This window comes from Eulemur rufifrons, chromosome 24 (genome assembly GCF_041146395.1).
Source record: "Eulemur rufifrons isolate Redbay chromosome 24, OSU_ERuf_1, whole genome shotgun sequence".
NCBI lineage: Eukaryota > Metazoa > Chordata > Mammalia > Primates > Lemuridae > Eulemur > Eulemur rufifrons.
Window position 1 is genome coordinate 10,668,051 of NC_091006.1, and position 23,310 is coordinate 10,691,360.

Sequence of the window (23,310 nt, forward strand, 5' to 3'; positions counted from 1 at the left end):
ACGGGGCAGGGAGGGAGCGGTCGGGAGGGGCATGCGGGCAGTCACCCCAGCCCCAGACCTCGCCGAGATGTGCCCAAATCCCACCACCAGACCTTCCTCTGGGCTACATACAGCCCTGACCTCCCTCTGGAAGACAGACTGTCTTCCCGATCCAGGGAGCTGGAACATGAGGGCAGCTTGGGAAAGCTGTAGAAGAAAACCGAGAGCCACCCTTTCTTTCCCAGAGTTCTCCCCGGGCCAGCCCAGGCTCAGCGCTGCGGGAGCACCATCTCCTTCCATCCTCACGCCGGCCTCCTGCTAAACAGATGAGGCCCAGGGAGGTGCGGAGACTTGTCCAGCGTCACACAAGGACAAAGGGGCACATTTCAACCCAGGTCTGTCCGAGTCCACTTCTAATATCTTGGCCAGATGTTGTGAAGTGGCCACCTATCGGCTGAATCCAGTCTGGGGCTTGCGGATGGGGTTTGCTTTTTTTTTTCCTCAAGGTATTTCTAAAAGCTCAAATTTCTAGCATCTCTTAAAAAAACTGGACCATCTTTCAGCTCCAGGATGCATCCTGGCTGGGTGCACACCCCCTGAAGTCTACCTCCATCTGCACCGCCCAGTGGCCCTCCCTCGTCACCCTGGAGCACTGCATTTTCCTGGCGGGAGGCAGGGCACAGGGGTCACAGGAGAGCCTGCCCCCCTGCCGGGCTGCTCTGTGGGGAAGAACGGAGAAGAGGGGGGCGGGCAGGCGAGAAGCTCTCGGGTTCTGCCTCAAGCCAGCCTTCAGCGGGCCCTGCTGCAATCAGTGCCGGGGGTGGGGTGGCAGGGGCGGGTTACCTGCTTCATGATGAGGCGGGAAAGGATGTTCATGACGAAGCCCCCCAGGCGGGGGTACATGGTCAGGGACTGGATGACGGTCCTCATGAGCAGCATGGGCAGGGGGCTCTGCTCCATCAGCTGCTGCATCACCACGGCCAGCACCTCCGACGTGTACACGTTCCGCTCCGCAAAGCACAGGTTGGTGGCTGCGAGGAGGCGGAGAGCGCGCCTGTCCTCTTTGCCCAGCTGGCCCCGGGAGGTGGAAGCCCCACCACCCTTCGATAGCCCAAGCCCTGCCGTCTGTCCGTGTGAGGGGAAGAGCCAGCCCTGGCTTCCTGAAGCTCCCAGGGAGACGGGAAGCCTCCCCCACCCAGCAGAAGGCCCCTTCCCAGGGCACACTGTGGCCCGACCCTTGGAAAACCTGCGGGCTTGACCCAAGGGAGGAGACGTGTCCAACTCCTGGGAGCCCCACACTGGGCGGAATGGGGAGACCTTGTCCTCTTCTCTTTGAGGACAATCCTGGCAAAGGCTGACACAGGAAAGATGTGCTGCCAACCTGTGGGGACCCACTCTGGCTTGCCAGGGGTGGCAGGGCACCCTCAGCCCTGCTGGAGAGGGAAGGCAGCTACTGACGCCCGTCAGCCCTCCCAGAGAGGACAGGAGAGGCCCACAGCCCAGCTCCACAGAAGCCTGGCCGAAGGACTGCCCAGCCCACCCTGCCCAGGACACAGGGCTTGGGCTGGTGCTGGGATGACAGGGGTTCCAGGCCTAGGGACGTGTGGAGGATACAGGGACACAGTCAGTAGAGTAACAGGGAGGGAGGGACAAGAGGATGGGGCCAAGGCATACAATGAGCCCCCAGCTCAACACCCAGTGCCAGAAGGACCCAGGGGGCGGGCACAACACGAGCACCTACGAGGGCAGGCCTTGGGGCCTCTTCCCTGAGTGGGTGGCAGTGCCCCAAGTCATTGTGCTAACGGGGAGACCCCAGGAGCTGCTTCTGAAGCCCTTCTTCCCCAAACACCACTTGCCATGTGAGTCTGTCAACCAGGAAGTCTTTATTGAGCTAGAAGAGAGGCCCCCCAATCCCTGAGAGGCTAAAGGAGAACAGGGCTGGGGGCTCAAACGGGGAGGATGGCAGCGTTACAGGTGGACAGGCAGGAAGGAGGCTGAGTGGGCAGAGACAGTGCAGGAGGCAAGGCCCTGTCAGAGATCGAGGCAGCACCCCCACTGTGTCCCCCATGGCCAGGCCATCCCTGGGTCCTGTCTGCTCTATTCCCTAAAGGCCTCTGGCATCGACCCCTACCCCAGTCTCCCCCTGGGCCTCCCACCCAGCCTCTCACCCATTCTCTCTCCATACAGCAGCCTGAGGGGGTCTCTGGAAAGCTCTAACCTGACTCCTTCCCTCCCAGAGGCTCTCAAGAGATCAAGGCCAAACTCTATGGCTGAGACCCCCTGCGGGTGGGCCCTGGGCATAGTTTCCTCAATGGTGACGGCCTGACTTCCTCTCCTGACCAGGCCTCCCCGCTCAACCCTAAGGCCCAGCCCGGCTCAGCTCTTCGGTTCCAGAACCAGGCCGGCTAGTGCACCCCTCGCCTCTGCAACCTTTCGCTGCTGGCGTCTCCCCCACCGCTACCTCGCTCCCAGCTCATCTTTGCCTGGTCTCAGCTCGGGTGTTCTCTCCTTCAGGAAGCCCTCCCGGTGACCCAGCCCGGGCTGCCCTGCCCTGCCCTGAGTCATTACTGTGCAAGGACAGCTGGTCTCCCGCCCTGGACTGTGAGCCCCGGGAGGACAGGGCTGAGGCCGTCCCTGCTGTGTCCCCAGCACCACCCAGGATATGGCTGAGAAGAGGTGCTCAGGGAGTTTCCTTAATTGCTGGGACAGATCCCTGAGGGTGGGTCTAGTTACAGAAGAGCTGGCCAGAGACAGGGGGTGGTTTATGGGCAGAGCAAGAGCTGGGAACGACTGCTCACACTCTCAGGCCCCGGGGAGTCCAACCGTGCACAGAAAAGGGAAGGACTGTTTGACCTGGAGCATCACAGGGCTGCTCGTGCCGCCAGGAAGACCACTGGTGCCCAGGCAGGAGAGAAACGTGCTCTGGGAACTGGCTGGACTGGGAGGTGGGGACAGCTGGAGGGGAGACCACGTGGAAGGCTGCCAAGAGCCCTGCAGGAATGCAAGCTGTGTGCGTCCCGGGGGTGCCAGAAGAAAACGGGGGTCAACAAGGTAGGCCCGGCTGGGCACGGTGGCTCATGCCTGTAATCCTAGCACTCTGGGAGGCTGAGGCGGGAGGATCACTCGAGGTCAGGAGTTCGAGACCACCCTGAGCAAGAGCGAGACCCCATCTCTACTAAAAAAATAGAAAGAAATGATCTGAACAGTTAAAAGTATATATATTATAAAAATTTAATATTTTTAAATAAAAAAATAAAAGGTAGGCCCTGCTGACCTCCCCCCAAGAGCCCTGGCTACTGGCCACCCGTGTGCCCTCTGGCAAGGCCCCTTCTCTTCCTGGGCCTGGGTTCCTCCAGCTGACACCACGGGCCCGGGCCGATTGGGGCCCCTAGTCTGGGTCCACGAATGGCCTTAGCGGGGGTGGTGGTGTGTGCAAACCCCCTCAAATTATACACAATCCACGTGAGCATACTGTCCTTGGGAATGGGCCAGAACTTTCCTCAGGTCACCAAAGGGGTCAGGGAGTTGTAAGGCCACACTCCCGGACTATGACCTTCAAGATCCTTTCCTCCCTACTCTTCTCCTGCTAGAGGCCTTAGCGCCTGCTCAGTTTTAATGTGGGTTTGTATATTCATTAAGCTCCTCTCTTGACCTTAAAAGTTTCTGAGAGAACCTGCTGAGGAAGACAGGAAATGAGTCACCGAAGAAGCTACTTCAAGCTGCAACGTGAAACTAAGTGGCACAAAGAGGAAGCACCTTCCCCCTCCGAAGGTGAGAAGAGTAATCAAAGGACAGTTGTCTTCTGAGTAGAGAGGGCGACAGTCGCCTCCACTTCTGTTGGACAGGACGGCTCCTGGCCCAGAAACCTCCCAGGGCAGGAGCAGAGGGGAGCTCTCGGGGAAGGTGGTCCTCAGACCAGGGAACTGGTAGGGCTGGGATTCCAACTCGGGTCCATTTTACTTCTGATTCTGTGTCTTTTCCACTACACGACTTAGCTTCTGTGTGGCCCCGAGCAAGTTACTTAACCTCTCTGGAACCTCCATTTCCTTGTCTACAAAATGGAAGCCAGCATACTTACCAGGTAAGCATAAGGAAGGTTGGCAGGAGCACGTAGGGAGAGCCTGGCTCAGTGAGTGCTCGTGAGTAGTGACCATGGCAAGCCGGCCAGTTTGTCACCAACCTCCCTGCCACAGAGGCAGGCCCTCCTGGCTCAACTTGGGCCTGGCATCTCCCCCGGGTCCAGCAAGCGCCCCGGTGCACTAGCCTGCTCTGCCGCTGTGCCTGTGACCACCGCTCCCTGTGCCTCTGCCTCCTTGGGGCCAGGGCAGAAGGTGGCTCCCTCTCACGTCTTTAGGACCAGTCTGTGCCAGTGCACAGTGGGTACATGAGTGACATGAGTGCCTTAGACAGAGGCAGAAAGGGCGGGGCTGTACAAGGAAGGCCTGGGAGGGCGGAAGGAGGAAGAGGAGAGGCAGGAAAGGAATGAGGGCAGGTCTCCGGAGCTCTGAGGTGGGGCTGTGGGTGGCACAATCTTCAACTTGGCAGATTCCAGAGGGGGCATGTGGGTGACTGAGGTTCTGCCCCCCTGGTCCGCAGGGGCCAGGCCACTGAAGAGCGGGGAGCACCTCACCTTTGATGATGGACTTCATGTCACACTTCACCGAGTCAATGTTGTGTAATGCGATCAGGAGCTCTCCGGGGTTCAGGGGGGACAAGGCCGAGTTCCCTTCACCTGCAGCGGGTGGGAGTGGGGTGGGGGAGACAGTACGGAGGCCTCAGTGAAGAGAGGGGTCTCGGGGAGCAGTGAATGAAGACAAGGCGTCTCCGGCTTCAAGGGGATTAGGGGGACAGAGGGCTAGAGCGGGGGAAGCCACTGACAACACAAAAACAGGGCAGTGAATGAAGCAGCAGCCCTCTGGGTCCACACGCTCCTCTCCCACCCGCAGCAGAGCGCGCTGGGCTGGCTCCCTGCTTCCAGCCCTGCACTTCTGAGGGCAGGGCCAGGACCAGCTCATTGCCTGGTCCCCAGGCACAGTCCCCCACAGCACATGCCTATGGGCCTCTGCAGGACAGGGCAGGATGGGGCCAGGCAATGGACTTGCAGAAAGCGGCTGGAGCCTCCCACTACGCAGGGGGCTGGGGGAGTGGAAGGGAGGAGGCCGGAAGGCGGTCCTCTGCTGGTGCCATTTTGATGGTCCCAGACCCTTCTCTGTCTCGTTTAAACCATCAGATTCCTCGGCTTTCCCTAGCTCTGCCACTGGCCGAGGGGCAAGGAATGCATTCTACATTACTTGGTGGTTCTTCTAACGTGAAAGTTTTGTTTGTTTCTTTTTGACCATGTCAAACAAAATGCCCCTGGCCCCCGCTGGAGGGACTCAGGCAAGATGTGAGGAGGGGCCAGAGTGCAGCCTGTGCCCGAGAGGCTGGAGAGTGGCTGCATCCTAGAAGGGAAGACACTTCTAGAGGGCCAGCCCCTAGCTCCACAGCCTCCCCCTGCCACAGACAGTGGCCTGGGAGTGCCAGGACACGCTGAGACATCAAGTCCCACTGGTACCCCAGGGTGATGGATGAACCCTCGCTCTTTGAAGGCGGCACCACGCAGCTCCCCCACCTCCGGCACTCTGCCCCTCACCCCGTGCCTGGCCAGCTGGGGTGGGGCCTCCTGAGGGAGGGAAACAGGGCCGGGGCGCATCACCTACCGTGCTGGGTGCCCAGCAGGCGGTTGAAGACCTCCTTCACCACGATGGGGTTGAGCTTGATGAGTTTAGGCAGCGCCTGGATCACCTCTTTCTATGGGGAGCAGGTGGGGGTGAGTCAGATACACCCTCACCCCCACTTCCAGGCTCACCAAGTCCCTCCCACGTCCCCTTCCCTCATCGCCCTTCTGCTCCCTCAGGGCGGAGCTGTCTCCCCAGCTCACTCCCCTGCACGGCTCAGGCTCCCTGGGCCAGGCTGAGCACTTTACATACACGAGCCACCGCGCAGGACAGTGTGCAAGGGGAGAGTGTCATCCCCTGCTACAGGCGAGCAAAAGGAGGCTCACTCAAGGTCCCACGGGTCACTAGGGGCAAGACCCCGTCAGGGGACACAGATGGTTTGGGGGTGGGGTTCCTACATGTTGGACACAGTGCTACCTCTGCGGTTTCCGTGCAGCCTCTGCGCAACCTCGAGTGTGCACGCCTGCGCACAAGAGGGCTCACTGTGATCCTCGTTGGACAGGTGAGGAAAGTGAGGACCAACGAAGGGAAACGACCTGCTTGATGTCAGGGGAGGAGGAGGCGGAGCCGAGACTGCTCCCTCGTGTGATGAGCACAGGAACATGCTCCTAAGTAGGTACCTGGGTGTCTGTGGCTTTTAAGGTTTCTGACCCCGGTGAGATATGCTCCTACCTTCTCTTCTTTGCCTCTGGCTCAACTACTGCCGAGGGGAGCTCTCTCTGTCCTCCCCCATGGCACACATGTCCCAGCAGTGGGGCGGACGGCATCCCGCTCCATACCTTCTCCAGCCCATTGAGCACGGGGATGAGGAAGCGGACGTCTGGCAGCCGCTTGTGGTAGAGATCGCGGACCCGCTTCACCAGCTCTGGGGAGGGTGGGACTGCAAGTGGAAGCAGCAGAAAAAACCACGTTGGGGGCCGAGGGGAGGACACGGGAGGATGAGCACCAAGGGAAGAGAATCAGGAAGAGGGTATGTGGCAGACAAGGGGTGACTCAGTTTCAGAGCAGGAATCCTTGGCCCTGGTTGGCATTGCATTGTTCCAGACGGATAAACTGAGGCACAAGGATGCGGAGACTCACGAGAGGGGAAAGCACCTGGGGACCCAGCAGCTCTGATCCCCAGGGAATGAGAAGAAGTGGGGAAGGCTCAGAGGAGAGAGAGGAAAAGATGAGAGGTGGAGGTCCCTGGGGGGCACCTTTGTCCGTGAGGCTGTGTAGACATCGGGTGACCAGCGTCTCTGCTCCCTTGGGACAGTTTTCCACCAGGAGCAGCAGCTCTGGGGAGTTCATGCCCATTCCTCGGATCTAGAGGCAGAGAAGGGGATGACCGGACTCAGGGGCAGAGCTCAGGAGAGGCAGCGTGGAGGGTGCTGGGACTCGGGGGTGGGGGAGAACTGGTGACAGGGTCAGAGAATGGGCATCTGTGGCAGGCGGGAGAGGTCCGGGTCAGAACTTTGGTGTCTCCCCCAGACTTGCTCCAGCTCCTCAGCCTGTGCCAGCACTGTCCTCCCTGCAGGCCGCAGGCTTTCGCTCTCTGGGACCCAACCTGTGCTCCAACCCCTCAGCAAAGACGTCACAGGCTCCTGCCTGCTGCTTCTGTGACTGCCACGGGCCCAGCCTGGCTATACGCCCAGCTCGGGGCTCAACCTGCTGCTGCTTCTGGAGCCTGTCCCGCCGTGAGCACCCAACACGGGGCTAGGGGACTGGGCTTCACTTTGGCCCAACAAACGTCTACAATTGTGACTGAAACTGACAGTCTTTGCTCTTGAGGAGCTTCAGTCCAGCGGGATCACTTTTCTGGAAACCAGTTTTGGCCCATCTTGAAAATGAGCATACAAATTGCTTCCTCCTGACAATAAGCCCATCATCCCCATTTTACAGGTAAGGACACCAGTGAACCTGGACGGCAGGTATCTGGGGACTAAAGTACGATTCTCTGTTTATGTTGGAAATTTTGCATAATAAAAAAATGTCAAGAACAGAGATATCAAAAAGTGGTTTCAAATCCAGCTGCAAACCGGAAGGGCAGACAGTCTGCGTCTCGGGTGCCAGTTTGCTACCGAGTTGCTTCTCTCGTGGGCAACCCTGTGGCTCCAGAGAGAGGAGCAGGAGGGACTTATCTTTATCCAACGACAGCTAAGGATTCCTGTCAGCCACACGGGGGAGGGCCAGCTCGTAAGTAATGCTAGTGACACAGGTGTTTACGTGCTCGAGTTCACGGGTGTCCTGCAACAGCTTGTGGGGACGGGAATATCGTCCCCGCTGTTACGGAAGGGTGCAAGGTCGAGGTGAGAGTGGGCAGCAGAACGTCACCCCGGGCCTGGGCCACCCCGTTGTCTTCTCATGAACGGACAGACGATGTGTGGACCACCCGAGAGCCACAGAGCTGTCGGCCTGGGGTGACGACCCTTCATGCTTAGCACATGTGGAGGTGGAGATGCTGGGGGAACAGGTGAACTTGGGGACTCAGCCCTGCCCACGGCTGGGCAGCCCCCGGTGGGCTCAGGGGCCTCACCGGCTGCTCGATCACTCTCAGCACCGTCCGCTTGATGTCAGCAATGGCCTCAGTGTACACGGCCGCCAGCTCGTGGATCAGCTTGTGGTTCTGAGGCAGAAGGGCCAGGTAGAGGTACAGACACTGCTTCACCGTCTCCTCGGTCCAGGGCGCTGCCACCTCTGACAGGGCAGGGGCCGGGCATCAGGCTCACTCGTACTCTCCTCCCCACCCCGCCCACGCCCAGCATCTGCCCCTTGCCCGCAGAGGGGGGAGGGCAGAGAAGGGAGCTGGACTAGGGAGCAAGTTGTTCTAGGGCAGGGAAGCAGGGGAGACCAGACTTCTCATCTCTACCCCCTGACCACCAACCCACACCGCAGCCAGAGGAGCTTTCCAAGGTGCAATTCTGACCCTGTCCCTTTCTTGCTCAAAGTCCTGTCACGACTGCCCCGTGGCCTCAGGATAGAGCCCCAACTCTTCCCCTTGCATTGGTTACCATGCACTGTATGGGGTGGCCCAGCCCACTGCCCGCTGTCCTCTATGCTGGTCACATGCCCCTTCCCCTTCCTACAGTCCTGAGGGGCCTTCTCGCCTGTGCATCTGTGCCTGTCGTCCCCTTTGCTGGACCACCACTCCCCAGCTCCTTTTTTCACACCTGCTCAGCCTCTCGGCCTCACGCAGACTGTGCCTCTCCTGGGAAGCCTTCCCAGCACCCAGGCTAGCCCGGGTCTCGTGTTTCCCCATGGTGGCCCCAAGCCTTCCCATTTAATGGTCCATTTACTTGGGGCCTGGGTCTGCCAGTCTGAATGCTGGGGGGCCTGCGGCTTTGCTGAGGGAACTGCCTGGTCCTTCCTGGAGCCCCACCGCTGGGTAGCTCTCCTTATCCTCTGGGCCTTCCCCCGACCTCTTGGGCTGGGTGAGGCGCCCCCACCCCAGCTCCCACGGTGCCCTGCCCATTCCGTCATTACTGCCAGGTTGTCTTCCCCCAGGACGCACCGAGTGCTCAATACACATCTGATGAACCTGCACCAAACCTGTGTCCTTGTCGGCTCCGAACAGCACAGACGGTGGGTTGGGGTGGACCAAGAGCTGCAGGTAGTTGAGGGCAAATTTCTCCACGTACTCTCGTAGCTGCTCCTTTTCGTACATGCGTTTGATGAAAAGCAAGGCCTGGGAACGCACCTGAGGAGACAGTGGGGGCAAGATGGGAAGAGCGCAGGGGAGGGGAAGGACGGCTGTTCTTCCACGCTTGCCAGCACACGCGTGAAAACAAGCCCAAGCCTGAGAAAGGCCCGGCCCAGCTGTTACCTGTGCCCAGGGCCGGTCACCAGCTCAGGAGGGAGGCATCCTGGCCCGAGGAGGGCCCAGCACCATCGCCTCGCCGTCTGCCTCCCAGCCCCCTCTCTTACCACTGCTTGCCTTGCTCCTTACGCTCCAAGCACAGCGAGCTTTCCTCAGTTCCTCAAAAGTGACACTCCCTGCCAAGGCTCCTTGGCTTTGAAACTTGGCACAGAAGGCCAGGAATGCCTAGAATGGCCATCACTGGCCAAAGCCTGTTTCATGCAGGTATCATCTGCTGGGAGCCACAAGGGCAGGGACTGGTCTTGGGCACTGCTTTGTCCCCAACAGGAGCACAGGGCCAGGGCCAGAGGTGTGCAATGAAGGTCTGCTGAATGAATGAACGAGCACACGCTGCCAGGTCTGGTGAAAGACTGGGGCAGGGACGGGCCAAGGGCCCCTCCCAACATAGCACGTACACATTTGTCCCCTCTGTGCAGAGCACACTCGCCTACTAATATTTCAGGTCTCAGCTCACACATTCCCTCTTCCAGGAAGCCTTCCTTGAGACACCTCCCTTGCCCAGCCCCCCAACTAGATGGGTGAGGCCCCTCCCTGGGGCTCCTGTAGCCATACACTGCTCTGCTCAAGGCACTGAGCATGCTGCGTCCTGGCTGCTCCCTGAGAAGTCACACTGGCTTCTCACCGGTCAGTGCCCCCAGGTTCCAGCATGGAGCTAGGCCATCGGGGGGGAAAACAAACAAACAAACAAAAAAACAACCCCCAACAACAACCCATAAACTGTTGCGTGACGGGCATTAGGCCCAGGGAGAAACTTTCAGGTGGATGCAGAAGAGGCTGGGCCGGTTACTTAGGACAGAGGAAGGCCTTTGCAAACCGCTGTCTGAGTGGAGCCCTGCAGTCACACAGGTGGCAGAGGGGCATCACCTTGTCCTTCTCATGGGAGCTGAGGTCTAGGAGGACGTGCAGATACTGGAATTGGCGGGACGGGCGCTTAAAGATCAGGTCTCGAAGCGTGGACATGCCCAGGTAGGTGCGACTCTGCAGCAAGAGGGAGGGAACCAGAGCTCAGCCCACCTGCAGTGTGCCTTTGGGATCTGTCCTTTTGCTTCCCTCAGATCAGGTACCTGGACAAAAGGGCCTGGTCCCCTGTGAAAGCCCCTGCCACAAGGTTGTGTGCCCTTCAGACCAAGGCAGGCCCCGTCCCCACCACAGGCTGCAGTGACCCAAATCTGCCTGCCCCGCCTACCCCACAGCCACCTGTCCTCACCTCGTCCTCGCAGTACTTGCGAATCACCTCCAGGGCACTCTCAGTGATGAGCGGAGCCTCCAACACCACCTTGGTGAAGATCCTGCCCGAGAGGGAGGGAGAAGGGACAGCTGCGGAAAGGCCGCCTGGCTGCTGCACTGCAGGAGCTCGGAGCTGGCAGGCCCTCCCCAGAGACAGCTTGTTCACCCCATGGTTACAGAGCTTCAGACGTCAATAGACCAGGGTTCAAAAGCTGCCAGCTGGGAGATTTGGGCAGAGACTACTTCTCTGAAATTCAGTTTCTCCCTTTGGTCAAATGGGTATCCCTAACTTCATCTAATGCAGCAATGGGAGGGAATCATGGGAGTGGAGGAGGGTGCTGGTTATGTTAGATATGGTGGCCACAAAAGGCTGCTCTGAGGTAACATCTGGGTCAACACTGGTGGATGAGGAGCAAGCCATGCAAAGAGTGGGGCAGAGAGCATTCCAGGTAAAGAGAACGTATGTGCCAAGGCCCTGAATGTGGCACGTCCGAGGAACAGATAGGAGGTTGATGTGGTTAAAGTTTGGGGGGGTGAGAGGCAGAAAAAAAGAAGCTAAAGAGGTTGGTAGGGGTTGGGCCATACAAGGCCTCACTGGCCAGAGTAAGGAGGCTGTACTTTATGCTAAGAGCAATGGGGAAACCGTGGAAGGCTCTAAGTGGGGAAAAAACAAGAGGATTTATACAGTGAAGTCCCCAGAGCTGTTGTCTGGAGGACGGATGGGTAAGCTGGAGGCCAAGAATAGGGAGGAAACTAAAGAACCAAATCAGGTAAGAGAGGGGGTAGTTACAGATGGGAAAGCCATCTGCAAAACCAGCCCAGGAGGTGGGTGGGTAGTTACAGATGGGAAAACAGGTGCAGAGGGTAAGTGACACAGGCCACTCAGAGCAAGTGGCAGAGCGGGACAGCAAGCCCAGAGAGTGTGACCCCCTGTCCACACTCTAAACTACAAACTTGTACGCGCTTCCAGAGGGTAGGGAGGGAAGAAGGGTGGCTTGGGAAGGGCACATGGAACACTGACTCAGTGGTGATAAAGAGGAAGGTGGTGAAAACCAGAGAGGAAGGGTAGGACACAGGAGGGGGACTTTCAGGGACAGGGAAGTGTGGGCCCATCCCCTCACCCATCCTTCTGGTCCGGTTTCTCCTGCAGGCCGGAGAGCAGGCGGATGAGGCAGTCCTCATACTTGTCCAGGGCGCCCGAGGCCCCGGCTGCCAGGTAGGCGTTGTACTCCTGGTAGAGCCAGGCAAAGGCCAGGTCCAGGCGCACCCGCACATCCTCCAGGATGAAGGACAGGACCTCGGCCTTTAGGCCCGAGTCGAACTGCGTCACCAGGCAGGCCAGGATCTTTATGCGCACCTGGTGGGGGAACAAGCCAGCATGTTGGTGTGGGGATGGGCAATTCTGGGGACCCCACAGTCCTCCCTTCAACTCCTCCTGCCTGGGCGAAAGAAGCCCCGGTGGAGACAGGGAGGGTCCTGTTTGTGTGGCATGGGGAGAGGGGATCGATCATCACAGAATAAAACTGAGTTTCTAGGAGTAATATCTACATACTTAAGTGCACAGAAAAAGATCTTGAAAGATTCCCCTAATTTGTACATTGGTCACCTCTGATGAGGGGGACAGGATGCAGGTGATGGCCAAGGAAGGCTGTATCATATTTATGTTGCCTGGAGATATTTTTTATTTTTAATTTTTTAGAGATGGGATCTCACGATGTTGTCCAGGCTGGTCTCAAGCAATCTTCCCATTTCAGCCTCTCGAGTAGTTGGGATTGCAGGCATGAGCCACTGAGCTCGGCTGTATTTTCTAACAGAGTGTGTTCATGTACTACCGGTTAATTAAAAATTAACTTTAAAGAATGAGGAGAAAAAGTCGCCTAAGGTTAACAGCAGCAAGTGGCAGAATCAGGATTTAAAACCAGGTATGTGTGAATCTAGATAACAAGAATAACGTTAACAACCATGAAGAACAAGACCGAGGAGCAGCCCTCACTTGCAGAGCACTTCTTGCCCCTGCCCTGTGCTGATGAACGCACACATGCGTTTGCACATTTCTTCCTCATCACTGCTGCTACTGTCTCTGCTTTATGGAGGGCCTGCTTCTTGGTTGGGATGTGAGGCAAGCTCTTGGGGAGAGGGACTGGAAGGATGGGCTGCTGGGGGGACAGGGGCACACCTGGGCTGCCCCACTGCAGGCCACAGCCTTCTCAGCCCGCAGGATCCGCTTCACAGCACCCAGCTTCATGGCCTCAACCTGGGCATCCGTCAGGGGCTTCAGCACGTCGCTGAGACGGAAGATTTTCTTGCGCCCACCAGCACCCGCCAGCCTGCGTGGGAGAGTACGGACAGGGACACGGTGACTTAGAGCATCTTTTCTGCAGCCCAGGCCCATCGGGTGACTCTCCCCACCTCAGGGACTAGACAGGCCACACAGAGACACGGCCCCCTCCCGGGCTGCCTCTCTAGCCCCGCTGTTTGACTCTGAGGCACGGCAGGGGTAGGAGTCAGGGAGAAGATGCTATTTTGGTTTTGTATGAGGGGTCTCAGGAAGGTTTCTGTAAGGAGCTAACATGGGAGTGGAGATCTGAATGGAGGGAGGGAGCAAGACACAGAAATGTCTCAGGGACAAGTATTCCAGGCTGACAGAACAGGACAGGCAAAAGCTTTAAGTGGGGATCTGCTTGCGGGGTGGTGGGAGGAGGGAGTGAGGGAGCAGGGAGCTTGGTGGGTAGCAGGCCATGCTCAGCTGTGTTAGTGAGACTTGGGTGGGGCCGGGGTCAGGGCTGGGACTGGCTGGGTTTTGTGGTCTCTAAGGGAGGTAATAATGAGGGCAATGATGGTGACAAGTAGCACTTGCTACACATCAAGAATCATGCAAAATGCTTTACCATCACAATCACTTTTAACTCAAGAGCTATCTAATTTAGTTATCTAACCATCCCCGTGAACTATTAATCATTTAATTCTTCCTTGATCCTTAAGAGAAACATACTATCATTATACCAATTTTAGACATAAGAAAGGGGGTGCTTTTACAGAGAAGAAAACAACAGCGGCTGAGTGGGTGCGGCACTGACTCAAGAGTCGGAAAGAACCTGGTCCAGACCTTCTGTCCCGCACTCACTTGCATATGCACGGAAACCAAGGCGGGGACCCTCAGGGCAGGGCTCCTGTCTTGCCCAGCACCTGGAAGGGGACTCACCGGGGCTGTGTGACAGGAATGATGGGCTCCGGCCTCCTCTTGGCCTGGGGCGCCTCCTCCTCCAGAGGGGACATGGAGCTCAGGGAGCCCACCACCGAGATGGCTTGGCCCTGGGCTGGCAGGCGCCGCTTGATCAGGACGCTCTCGGGCTTCACCACCTTCTCCTCCTTGGGCTCCTCCTTGCACTGTTTGGTTTGCTCCACGCCTGAGAGGGAGGCGGCAAACGGGCACTCGGCACATCAGACCCACCTGCTCCCCTCTGAGGGCTTCCTGTGTGCCCAGCTGCCCGGCTCTGAGCCTTGTACACCCGAAACCTTGTTGAAGTCTGCACAATACCCTCCTGGAGCGGGGACTCTCTTTATCCTGGCTTTGCAGTACAACAACTGAGGCTCAAACTAGAAACGCCATTCACTGCTGGTGAGAGTAGCAAATGGTACAGCTACTTTGGAAACATGATGAGCAGTTTCTAATAGCACTGATCACACCCTAACCTATGACCCAACAATTCCCCTCCTTGGTATATACTCAAGATAGGTGAGGGCACATGGGCATCAAAAGTCTTGGACACTGGCCGGGCGCGGTGGCTCACGCCTGTAATCCTAGCACTCTGGGAGGCTGAGGTGGGCGGATCGTTTGAGCTCAGGAGTTCGAGACCAGCCTGAGCAAGAGCGAGACCCCATCTCTACTAAAAATAGAAAAAAATTATATGGACAGCTAAAAATATATATAGAAAAAATTAGCCGGGCATGGTGGTGCATGCCTGTAGTCCCAGCTACTCGGGAGGCTGAGACAGGAGGATCGCTTGAGCTCAGGAGTTTGAGGTTGCTGTAAGCTAGGCTGACGCCACGGCACTCACTCTAGCCTGGGCAACAGTGAGACTCTGTCTCAAAAAAAAAAAAGTCTTGGACACAAATGTTCACGGCAGCTTTATTCTCAAATGCTGTATATTCTACATATACGGGAGTACACTGAGCAGTAAAAGATAAGCTACTCGTTCACATGACAACAGGGATGAATCTCAAAAACTTATGGTGAGCAAAAGAGGCCAGACTCTTTGTGATCCCATTTATACGAAGTTCAAGAATATGGAAGTAGACCAGCCTGAGCAAGAGCGAGACCCTGTCTCTTCTAAAAAACAGAGAGAAATTAACCGGACAACTAAAAATAGGTAGAAAAAATTAGCCGGGCATGGTGGCGCATGCCTGTAGTCCCAGCTACTCGGGAGGCTGAGGCAGGAGGATCGCTTAAGCCCAAGAGTTTGAGGTTGCTGTGAGCTAGGCTGACACCACGGCACTCTAGCCTGGGCAACAGAGTGAGACTCTGTCTCAAAAAAAAAAAAAAAAAAGAAAGAAAGAATATGGAGGCAAAAATTAGAACAGTGGTTATCTCTGGGGTTGGGATGCCCTGAACGCTGAATGGAAAGGAGCAAGGAAAAACTTTGTATAGTGGTGGAAATGGTCTATATAGGTTAAGCACCCCTGATCTGAAAATCTGAAATCCAAAATGCTCCAAAATCTGAAACTTGAGTGTCAACATGATGCCATAAGTGGGAAATTCCACACATCACCTCATGTGACAGGCTGCAGTCAAAACACAGTCAAAACTTTGTTTCAGGTCAGGCACGGTGGCTCACACCTGTAATCCTAGCACTCTGGGAGGCGAAGGCAGGAGGATTGCTTGACATCAGGAGTTCAAGACTAGCCTGAGCAAGAGTGAGACCCCGTCCCATCTCTGCTAAAAATAGAAAAAATAAGCCAGGCGTGGTGGCACTCGCCTGTAGTCCCAGCTACTCAGGAGGCTGAGGCAGGAGGATCGTGTGAGCCCAGGACTCACACGCACTCACTGATGCCATAGCACTTGCCCGGGCAACAGAGTGAGACTCTGTCTCAAAAAAACAGCAAAGCAACACACAGAAAAAAAAAACCCCAAATAACAAAAAAACAAAAAACAAACTTTGTTTCAGGCCGGGTGTGGTGGCTCACGCCTGTAATCACAGCACTTCGGGAGGCCAAGGAGGGAGGATCGCTTGAGGCTAGGAGTTTAAGAACAGCCTGAACAACATAGAGAGACCTTGTCTCTACTAAAAGTAGAAAAATTAGCTGGGTGTGGTGGTGTGCACCTGTAGTTCCAGCTACTTGGGAGGCTGAGGCAGGAGAATCTCTTGAGCCCAAGAATATGAGGTTGCAGTGAGCTGTGATGATGCCAATGCACTCTAGTCCAGGTGACAAAGTGAGACTCTATCTCAAAAAACGAAAACAAACCAACTTTGTTCATGCATAAAAGAACTAAAAATATGTAAGTTTACCTTCAGGCTATATGTAAGAAGTACATAAGAAACAAATGAATTTTGTGTTTAGAGGTGGGTCCCATCCCCAAGATATCTCATTATATATATACAAATATTCCAATATCCAAAGTCTGAAACACATCTGGTCCCTAGCATTTTGGTTAAGGGATACCCAACCTGTATCTGGATCTGGGTGGTAGTTATACTGGTATGTTCACTTCGTAAAAATTCACTAAGGTGTACACTAAGAGCTGTGCATTGAGGTATATTATACCTCAGTAGTACTGTTAAAATAGGGAAAAAGTCTAAGGCTCAGAGAGGTTAAGTAACGTGTCCAAGGTCACACAGCTCTTAAGGTGATGACGCAGTCAGTTCAACTCAGACCTCAAACTCAGGTCTGTTGGATTTCAAAGCAAGGACCTGAAAATACTGAGCACTCAATCTATCTATGGGATCCATAATTATTTACATGTTAGCTCTCGTGTGATTTTCAACTGCACCACCACAAGGAGGTTCTCTTCCAGTAAAGAGAACCCAGTAGCCACAAGTGCCAATCCCTGGCCCAAATCGACTCCAGGAGATACTGACCTGGCCCTAGTCCTGCAGCCGTCATCTGTGTGGCCATGAGCCGAGCCAGGTGCTTGATCTGGGCTTCGGTGCCTGCTGACTCCACGGGCGTGTAGATGGCTTGGAAGGAGGCAGGCATGGCCTCGGGCAGGTACACCATGCTGATGAGTACCTGTGGGATGCCCAGGAAGAGGAGCCTCTCCTTAATCATTAACTCAGCAAGCGTGTGTTCCATGCCCAGGCCAACGCTGGGGAAACGGCAGTGACCAAGACTGACCTGGGCCTACTCTCCTGAGCTCAGCCTCTTGGGGAAGTCAGAGAGAAAATGAATAATCATACAGTGCGGTGCTCGAGAGGGAAGTGAAGGGTGCTATGAGCTGCGTCAGGAGGGCAGGCAAGGCTCTGGCTCTCTGGGAAGGTGGCACTTGGTTGAGAACTGAGGGGAGGGCAGGAATCAGCCAGGTGTAGGGAAGGTCTTACAGTGGGTGGGGGGGAGTGTATTCCAGGTTCAGGAACAGCATGGTAGAAGGCTAAGAGGCAGCAGAACTGGTACCCTGTCCAGAGAGTGGAAAGAGATTCAACGGAGAGTATATGAACTAGGAACTGACTTAAAAAGACAAGCAAATAAAAAAACCCAGTATCCTAACAGAGAGCATCCATGGATGTTAGGAATTCGTAACAAGAGATAATCTCGGCCGGGCGCGGTGGCTCACGCCTGTAATCCTAGCACTCTGGGAGGCCGAGGTGGGCGGATCGTTTGAACTCAGGAGTTCGAGACCACCCTGAGCAAGAGCGAGACCCCACCTCTACTAAAAATAGAAAGAAATTATATGGACAGCTAAAAATATATATAGAAAAAATTAGCCGGGCATGGTGGCGCATGCCTGTAGTCCCAGCTACTCGGGAGGCTGAGACAGGAGGATCGCTTGAGCTCAGGAGCTTGAGGTTGCTGTGAGCTAGGCTGACGCCACGGCACTCACTCTAGCCTGGGCAACAGAGTGAGACTCTGTCTCAAAAAAAAAAAAAAAAAAAAAAAAAAAGAGATAATCTCAAACTCCCTACACATTTGGAACTTTAAATGTCCACTCTAAATAAAAAAATAATTAGAACAGAAAGATAATGAAACTACTACAAATCAAAATGTGTGGAACACAGCTAAGATGGTACTTAGATGGAAAATCAAATCCTTAAATGCTTACATTGGAAAAGAGGACTGAAAATTAATGAGTCAACCATTTAACTTAAAACTTCGGAGAAAAATATTCAAAGAAAGTAGCAAGAAATAAATAAACGCAACAGAAATAAAACAAAAGGTTCTAAAAGAATAGCAACAGGGCTGGTTGCGGTGGTGCACACCTGTAGTCCTAGCTGCTAAGGAGGCCGAGACTGGAGCATCACTTGAGCCCAGGAGTTCGAGACCACCCTGGGTAACATAGCAAAGAGCCAGTTCTTTGAAATAGCTAAAAACAAGGAAATCTGTGGCAAGAATGTGCCCCAAGAACAAAAAGGGGCACATTACTATAGCAACAGCAGGTATTTTTATACACGTAAAAGAATACTATGGACAACTTCATGGCAATAAATTTAAGAAGGACAATTTCCTCAACTGATGATAGAAAAGGTTGAACAAGTTAACAGAAGCCAGATCAGAGAGGGCCTACTAAGGCAAGCTGAATTTAATCTATTTAGAACTGGGAAGCTGGTGTGTCAAGGAGAACACAGGAGGGGCCGTGGGCCCGCAAAGGAGCATGGGGAGAAATTTGAAAACTGTAGTTTTGACGTGTTGAGTCCAAGGCAGCTGTGGGACATCTAAGGGGAGGAAAATCAGGAGATGGCTGCATATCCGGGCCTGAGCACACCAAAGAGACTGGAGATGGAGAGAAAACGCCTTCTCACCACCATCATGACAAAATTTCCACTCCATTCACACCAAAACTAAGCCCCTTGGAGCCGTCAGGTGGAGGGAAGGGAAGGCTGCCACTGGGCATGGGAAGAGGCATTCACTCCCTTCGAGCACCCAGTGGGAAGGTCTGGATGCTGCTGTAGCCAGAGGACTGATGTGAGACCCATTCCTCTTCCAATCAACTCAAGCAAGTCGTTCCTTTGCTTTGGAGCCGGAAATCTTTGAGAATCTAAGGAACACACTGGCCATCCCGCCCCACTCACGCCCATTCCCACACCACTCAGCAAACAATTCATGGGGTTCATGACCCGCCCCAAACTTTCCAGTGAATAGACCTTCCCTTCAAAGGTGAGAAGGCAGAGTGAGAGTGAATGAGTTTATATTAGATGGAGACTCAGACCACCCAAAGAGGGTCCATTGGGCAGTGGTGACAAGTGATCTCCTGAAAGAGTAAGGATCAGAGGAGAGGTCCATCCAAAGTTAGGAGGGACCTCTGGACCAGCCCTGCAAGGGACTGACGTCACCTGGAGGAGGTGGAAAGTGTACAGTAGAGGTGGGGGAATGGATGAGGAGATCCTTCTCCTTGCCCAGAGGGGAACCAGTCCCCACCCATCCTTACCAGATTGGCCACGTTGTCAGGTGTCAGCAGAGGCTGTAAGAACTCGGCGGTGATATCTGTGTCTGACTGGCCTGAGATCTGGGCTGAGGCCTTCGAGGTGCCCGATGGGCCTGGCTCCAAGTCCTTGTCCTCATCGTCTTCCCCCAGGTTGGGCTCTGAGATGGGGAGAACAAGATGCTGGCCCTAAAGAGGGCAGCAGGCCCTCCCTCTTCCCAGGGATCCCAGGTGGTCCCTGGCTCCAGCCGGCTTCAGCAAACGGGAGCAGCACAGGGGATGCAGATCTAGGCTGCAGCCCTGGTTCTGCCGTCTAAGTGCCGTATGACCCTGGGTGACTGACTGACCACCTGCCTCTTTCTGGGCCTCAGCTCTCATCCGGGAAATGGGATTAAACCACACCATTCCAGCTGATCACAGTAAGTTCCAAGAAGATAATATTATTAACAAAAAAGATCAAGGAATAATTTCATAGAACTTTATTATTTAAAAATTTCTATCTTTAAAATAGTGCTCAACTTTACTAGAAATCAAGGAAATGCAAAAAACCAAAACAAAATAAGATTGCATTTTTTGCCTGTATTATTTAAAAAAAAAAAAGTACTAACAGTTATTAGTAGGGGTGTAGAGTGTGGAAATGTAAATTTGAAGAGGAACAGGTATTTTACATAGTTTCAAATATCTCCCCAAGCTTATTATTTCCAAAGGGAAAAATGGCAGTTTACACTAGAGAAACCTGGCGGACACCACCTTAACTGAGTGAGCAAGTTAACATCACCAATAATGGGACAAACTGATGTCCCGTGGCTCCCGATCCCATGTACTGAGGCGGCCAGGGCGTCAGTTCCGTAGTACGCCTGCCAAAAGTGCATAACCTGAATCTGATCAAGACGCAACATTCTACCAAACAACTGTCCTGGACTCCTCAAAATGTCATGGAACACAAAGGAAGGCTGAGGAACTGATTTGAGAGACTGAAGGGACGTGCCAACTAAATGCAATGTGTGATAATGCCTTGTGAAGAGTACATAGTTTTCAGTACTATTTTTGTAACTAGCTTCTAAGTTCAAAATAAAATATAAAATTTGTAGGCAAAAAATAACTTTCAATGTGCAAACCCTTTGCCCCCACAATCCCATCATTAGGGAATTTGTCCTATGATTAGACATACACAAGACAGTTATACTATAGCAATCTTTATACTTTCAACAAGGGGAATGGTTAAAGTCTCCATGCCCACTACAGATTATTAGGCCATCATTAAAAAGGATGCAGATTTCTATGTGCAGATATAAAAACAATTCCAAGATGAAACTAAATGAAACAAATCAAGCTACAGAACACTCTGCTTAGTATACTTAATTATGGAAAAATATAGTTAGATCCCTCATTCCTTATACCAAAACAAACTTATTTTTTAGAATGAAAAAATGAGTTTTTCATAAATGTTCTAGAAACAAACATGTGTGATGGTGATTTTTAAAAAAAAATTTTGGAGCCGAGGAAGGCTACCATAGTTGACACTATTGGTAATTAATATAACCATTAAAAAATTACTTCAGAAAGAAAATCTACTTATAAATAAAACAAAAGAAAGCAAGGAAAGCTCTACACATACAAAGCACTTCTACAAGAAAACACAAGGAAGTGGCTGGGCGCAGTGGCTCATGCCTGTAATCCTAGCACTCTGGGAGGCTGAGGCAGGAAGATCACTTGAGGTCAGGAGTCCGAGACCAGCCTCAGCAAGAGTGAGCCCTGTCTCCACTAAAAATAGAAAGATATTAGCTGGGCAACTAAAAATAGAAAAAACTAGCCAGGCCTGGTGGCGCATACCTGTGGTCCCAGCTACTCTACTCGGGAGGCTGAGGCAGGAGGATCGCCTAAGCCCAGGAGTTTAAGGTTGCTGTGAGCTAGGCTGACACAACGGCAGTCTAGCCCAGGTGACAGAGTGAAATTCTGTCTCAAAAAAAAAAAAAAGAAAGTGTTCATACTTGGGGAGAGGTTACTTTTGGAGAGGGATAAGAGGAAGACTATTTTCATTTTATTTCTTTCTATATAATTTAAACAATTCATAATTACTTATGAAATGTATTATATACTTTAATAATTCTATTTTGATATCATTTACTATATGCCATATTATAAAATTTATAATATAATATTAATACAAATTCAGCATATAGTTTAAGGTAAATAATTAAAGATTTTAAGCAACTCAGCCTCCACCCCACCTCCCACCAGGCCCCACACTCAGCCCCTCAGCTCACCTAGCTTCATCTTCTTGAGTGTGGAGTCCGAGTCATCTCGGGGCCGCTTGCGGGCATCCTTGCTGCTGGGCATGTTTCGGGCAATCTCAGCCTGCGGTGTGCCCAGGTCCACCAGCAGGGTGGTGATCTGGGCCTGAAATTCCAAGGAAGCGGGGTGCTTCAGCACACTCAACAGGTGCAGCTTGAGGTTCTTACGCACACTGCTCACCTGCGATTTGGCCAGCGTCGGGGGGAGGTTGGCTGTGAGGAAAGAAGCAGGAGGTTAGTGCTATAGACAGCTTTCATGGCATCCTGCCAGTCTTAATTCCCAGTCCCAAACTTGGGCAGTGGTCTTGTAGGCATCTGCTAGAAAAGCTCCTTCCCCCTCAGGAGGTGTTGCTTAAAACCCTTGAAAGGTCTCCATCACTGTTAGTTAACCCTTAAAGAGAAAAACCCTCCCTTTTATTAAATATAAAGTCTCATCTCCCTCCATCTCCAGTCCGGAAATTCCAATACGCCTCCCCTGGGAAGGGTTATAATCACTACCTTCACCGCCAGAAATTCCCAACTGAACTGCTGCAACAGCTCACTGCTGGTCTCCTGCCACTCCCTGACGTAAGAATGACTTTCTACTGCCTAACGGCCACCTTGATGAGTGAGCCTTCCCTGTTCCACAGCAAAAAAGGATGCCTGTAATTTTGCCTGCCTAGCATCCAATGCCCCTTTTCCTCAGCCAACAACATTCCCACTCTCCTTTGAGGGAACCCCCCTGTCTCCATTCTCAGTCCAAGTGGGCACAAGACCCAGGGCCAGTGAGAACACCGCATTCCCTTGGCCGCTGTAATTGGTCAAAGATAGGCTCGTAACCTCTGCTCAGCCAATCAGAAACAATGGGCATCAGCCCTTGGAGTTTTGCTGGAATGATCGGGAAGGAGACACTCTCTTTCCCCTTGGTTGCTAAGTTGGTGGAATGTAAGCCTGGAGCTATGGGGGCCATCTTTGCCTCCCCAAGGAAAGAGCCAAGATGGAGAAAACAGGAGCCAAGAGATGAAGAGAAACAGATCCATGACCTGCACAGACTCATGCCTCAACCCGAGACTTCTCAGTTTTCATACGTGCACAAAAGCAGAGAAAATAGTATGAGTTTCCATGTATCCATCAATATTTTTCTAATCTTGGAACATCTATCCTCCCCCTTTTTCTGGTGAGGGGGCGGCGGGAGAAGTTGGAATATTTTAAAGTGTTTCAGGCCGGACGCGGTGGCTTACGCCTGTAATCCTAGCACTATGGGAGGCCGAGGCGGGAGGATTGTTTGAGCTCAGGAGTTCAAGACCAGTCTAAGCAAGAGTGAGACCCTGTCTCTACTAAAAATAGAAAGAAATTAGTTGGACAACTAAAAATATATAGAAAAAATTAGCCGGGCATGGTGGCGCATGCCTGTAGTCCCAGCTACTCGGGAGGCTGAGGCAGAAGGATTGCTTGAGCCCAGGAGTTTGAGGTTGCTGTGAGCTAGGCTGATGCCATGGCACTCTAGCCTGGGCAACAGAGTGAGACTCCGTCTCAAAAAAAATAAAAATAAAAATAAAAGTGTTTCACAGACATCATGTCATTTTACCCACATACACCTCAATATTAAAGCCAGTTTTGAAATAGGTTTTGAAACATGCCAAAAGATTCCCATCTAATCTAGAGAATCCCACGGTCTGCTAGATT

The 23,310-nt window shown here is 53.4% G+C and overlaps 1 protein-coding gene across 3 annotated transcripts in view; it reads right to left on the reverse strand.

Annotated features, from left to right (window-relative positions):
* The window catches only part of SYMPK (symplekin scaffold protein), a 34,817-nt gene that overhangs the window by 1,467 nt on the left and 10,040 nt on the right, over nt 1-23,310 (reverse strand). For 2 of the 3 annotated variants that reach the window (XM_069458473.1, XM_069458472.1), the window contains 15 exons: nt 21,619-21,858; nt 19,358-19,512; nt 16,857-17,007; nt 13,982-14,186; nt 12,956-13,106; nt 11,901-12,136; nt 10,760-10,841; nt 10,417-10,530; nt 9,225-9,372; nt 8,212-8,372; nt 6,893-7,001; nt 6,476-6,576; nt 5,679-5,769; nt 4,610-4,711; nt 823-1,010 (listed from right to left, as the gene is read on the reverse strand). In XM_069458473.1, coding sequence (XP_069314574.1) covers nt 823-1,010; nt 4,610-4,711; nt 5,679-5,769; nt 6,476-6,576; nt 6,893-7,001; nt 8,212-8,372; nt 9,225-9,372; nt 10,417-10,530; nt 10,760-10,841; nt 11,901-12,136; nt 12,956-13,106; nt 13,982-14,186; nt 16,857-17,007; nt 19,358-19,512; nt 21,619-21,858 — 2,234 coding nt within the window. The remainder of the gene's footprint in view (nt 1-822; nt 1,011-4,609; nt 4,712-5,678; nt 5,770-6,475; nt 6,577-6,892; nt 7,002-8,211; nt 8,373-9,224; nt 9,373-10,416; nt 10,531-10,759; nt 10,842-11,900; nt 12,137-12,955; nt 13,107-13,981; nt 14,187-16,856; nt 17,008-19,357; nt 19,513-21,618; nt 21,859-23,310) is intronic. The other variant, XM_069458474.1, reaches the window with a different exon arrangement.